This window comes from Rhipicephalus microplus, chromosome X (assembly GCF_043290135.1).
Source record: "Rhipicephalus microplus isolate Deutch F79 chromosome X, USDA_Rmic, whole genome shotgun sequence".
NCBI lineage: Eukaryota > Metazoa > Arthropoda > Arachnida > Ixodida > Ixodidae > Rhipicephalus > Rhipicephalus microplus.
The window spans coordinates 68,185,822-68,188,924 of NC_134710.1; the positions used below are offsets into that span (position 1 = coordinate 68,185,822).

The 3,103-nt window shown below is 46.1% G+C and overlaps 1 protein-coding gene across 1 annotated transcript; it reads right to left on the bottom strand.

Moving 5' to 3' along the window:
* Nucleotides 1-675: 675 nt before the first annotated feature.
* On the bottom strand, nucleotides 676-2,626 carry LOC142776868 (uncharacterized). The gene is made up of 3 exons (XM_075881207.1): nucleotides 2,235-2,626; nucleotides 1,543-1,707; nucleotides 676-911 (listed from the first exon to the last, which is right to left on the bottom strand). Exons 1-3 carry the CDS (start codon nucleotides 2,337-2,339, stop codon nucleotides 732-734), a joined length of 450 nt encoding a protein of 149 aa, XP_075737322.1. The 5' UTR covers nucleotides 2,340-2,626; the 3' UTR covers nucleotides 676-731.
* Between the last annotated feature and the right edge of the window lie 477 nt (nucleotides 2,627-3,103).

A 3,103-nucleotide genomic window follows, 5' to 3' on the forward strand; every position in this document is an offset into this window, starting at 1 on the left:
CTGTCCGGAATTAATTAGCCGTCGAACGTCATAAGAGGAATATATGCTTTTTCTTAGCTTTAATAAGCGTTTTATTGCGTCCATGGTAATTTGTTGGAGGTTTGGTTTCCTCTTCGGGGCATAATTTTTATTCCATCGTTTTTTTTTTTGTAACCCCTTAGGACGTCGTCCGCGGAATGGGTCGGCGACATTGTGCAATCAACCGTCTCTGAAACACACTCGTAGCGCTCGCTGCTGATTGGCTGACCTGATAGCACTTGTGGCCTCCACTGCCCTGTATTCAGTGAAGGGCCGTACAGGATTGGCCAACGTACACTACCCTCCATAAAGGCATGCGTATGGGAGAGGGGATGGAAGGGCACACCCACCCCTATGTCACCTTATAGGGGGCACAGAGTCTGCCCTATACTTTGACACACGGTGTAAGAATAGTTTTTACAACCTTCGCTCTCTCCCCTCCTCCGAACCTTCGCTCCCTCCCCTCCTGATCCTGCGCACGCATATATGCTACCCTTTCTCCCCATTCAGCACTTATGTGCTTTTGGTAGGCGGGTTGCTTTGGTTACTTTACTTATGCAATGGTAGGAGGGGGGGTGGCAAACGAAGATTCGGAAGTGAGGGGAGTACTGCACCTTCCCCTGGTCGCTTGCACCGCACATTATTAGGGAGAACCAATTTCTTAGTGTTTCGATTACTTTATTACACAAACATCTTTCACATCGTTTCCCCAACTACAACAGCGTGTTCCATGCTGACTCCATCGCCGCTTTGACGGTATCTACCATCTTGTCGGTTTCTGAAATTCTTTTGAGGGCAGCGTCGATCTCCGACACGGCTTCCCAGGCCGATTTCCTTTTTTCCTCGAGACATCTTCTTGCAGTATTGACGCATTCCTCCACAGCCTCTGCCATCTTGTTGAAGAGGCAAAAAAAAAAACGGGATAAATGTCAATGCGTCTGAAAAGTGTTCCAGTAACTAATAGGCGCATATGCACATCATGCGTTATACATGAATCAGGGGTGCAGATTACCCACTGACGCGGTGATGGTGTGGTAGGGAAGATGTGGAAGCTAAACTATACGCTCATTGACAAAATGAATCAGGTATTTTTCTAGTGGTCCAAATTTGAAAGGATACACATTTGCGCATGTTTCATTCCACCTGTGTACATGCGTGCCTAGAAAAAAAAAGCAGCTGACAGGTGCAGCTGCTCAATTATGTGCGGCTCGCATGGCAACAAACTCCTCGGCGAGCAGTTGCTATATTGCACGGAAATGGTTGTTAGTAATTTACAGTCGGTTGTAGTTGCAGAAAAATGGTAGGTTTTCGAATAGGGGACCCAAAGCCCTTTGCGGTGCTCGCTTTGAGTCACGCTCCGTGTCAAGCAGGAGCAAGTTTTTCTAATAGCGTCTGCTACGTTTGGACACTCCATATTTGAAGCTATATATATATCACTATATGCGAAGCTATGTTTTTTTTTGAGGGGGGGGGGATATTCGAAAGCTCCTTAATGAATAACGCCGTTTGTGGCGCTTTCCAGACCTTGGTCCCAGTCCCAAATGTTTCCGGTATGGTGGACATGTAGTAGTCCGCCACCTCAGACTGCTGTTTAAATTCCGTCCAAAAGTGTTTGACTTCTGCACAGACAATCTGCACGGTGCCTCTTGGCTCGTTGTTTCTGCCAGCCTGTTGACGGGCGTTGGGGCCCTACATGAAAAAAAAAAAAAGCGATAAAGAAACATGAATGGCGTTGACGAAGAAAATGAAGTACACCACGACCAAATAAAAGATTCGCTTCCATGAAACGTTATTTTTTAAATCTTTTATTTTGGTGTACTTCCTTCCACTCATTGTGTTTTATCCCCCTGCCGCGGTGGTCTAGTGGCTAAGGTACTCGGCTGCTGACCCGCAGGTCGCGGGTTCGATTCCCGGCTGCGGCGGCTGCATTTCTGATGGAGGCGGAAATGTTGTAGGCCCGTGTGCTCAGATTTGGGCGCACGTTAAAGAACCCCAGGTGGTCGAAATTTCCGGAGCCCTCCACTACGGCGTCTCTCATAATCATATGGTGGTTTTGGGACGTTAAACCCAACGAATCAATCAATCAATCAATCAATCAATCAATCAATCAATCAATCAATCATTGTGTTTTATCATGACCAGACGGGTTTCCGTCAAACTCTCGATTTCAAACACGAATGGAACGCTGTTCTTTAAGGCTCGTCGACTCACGGTACCTGAGCTATTGTATCCATTGTATCAGCAGCATCGTAGGAAAGGCCCGCCTCCTGCATCTCCTCTTCCTGGGGTTCGTCGCGGCCACTTTGAGACTTATTGCTCATTTTAGAAGCGTATATTGGCGTTGAGTTAGGGAGTGAACTGAACAGTTGCAGTAAAGTTTGCTATAACTCTATCAACGACTAATGAATCCGAGCTGTCCTTTCCTTGCCAATGGCGCCCAAGCAACAACAAGCTGTCGTCTGCTACTTTACGCGTCGTTACGGTTGTTGGAAATTTAAAGTATGCGCTTCGCATCAGCGTCGGATAATTTCGCGCGAGCTGAAACAAATTAGGTCTTTGAGAGAAACGGTGAAACAAATCGAAGCGTTTCAAAAGTCGCGTTGCTGAAATTAAATACGATTGACGCGTCACCTACCGGAGAAAAAACTGAACGTGTCGTGAAACATGGCCTCCGAAAAGAAAGCGTCAAATTATGGTTCTAGCCACCATAGCCAAATGACGATGTCAATCAGCTTCAAAGTGATACATTAACGTATTAGTGTGTTTATTGCAATAAATAAAGGCAGAAACTCCCACACAAAAACGGCTGCTGCGCCGCACAAAAGTGACGTCACGCACTTTTCTGGTTAGGCGCTTCATTTGAATAGTCGGAGTGTTTAGCGGTACGTCTAGACGTAACGATAGAACGAGTAAAGTTACGTCCAAACGTGAAAAAAAAAATGTTAGTTAGGTCCAGCGTGACAATACAAAACTGGCATGTTAATCGTTCCGAACCAAATAGCAGCTGTGACTTTGTTGGTTAGAGCGGGGCAATATGAACTGGTGAGTCGTTCGATCCTCTTGCTGTCTTTGTTACTTTTTTTCT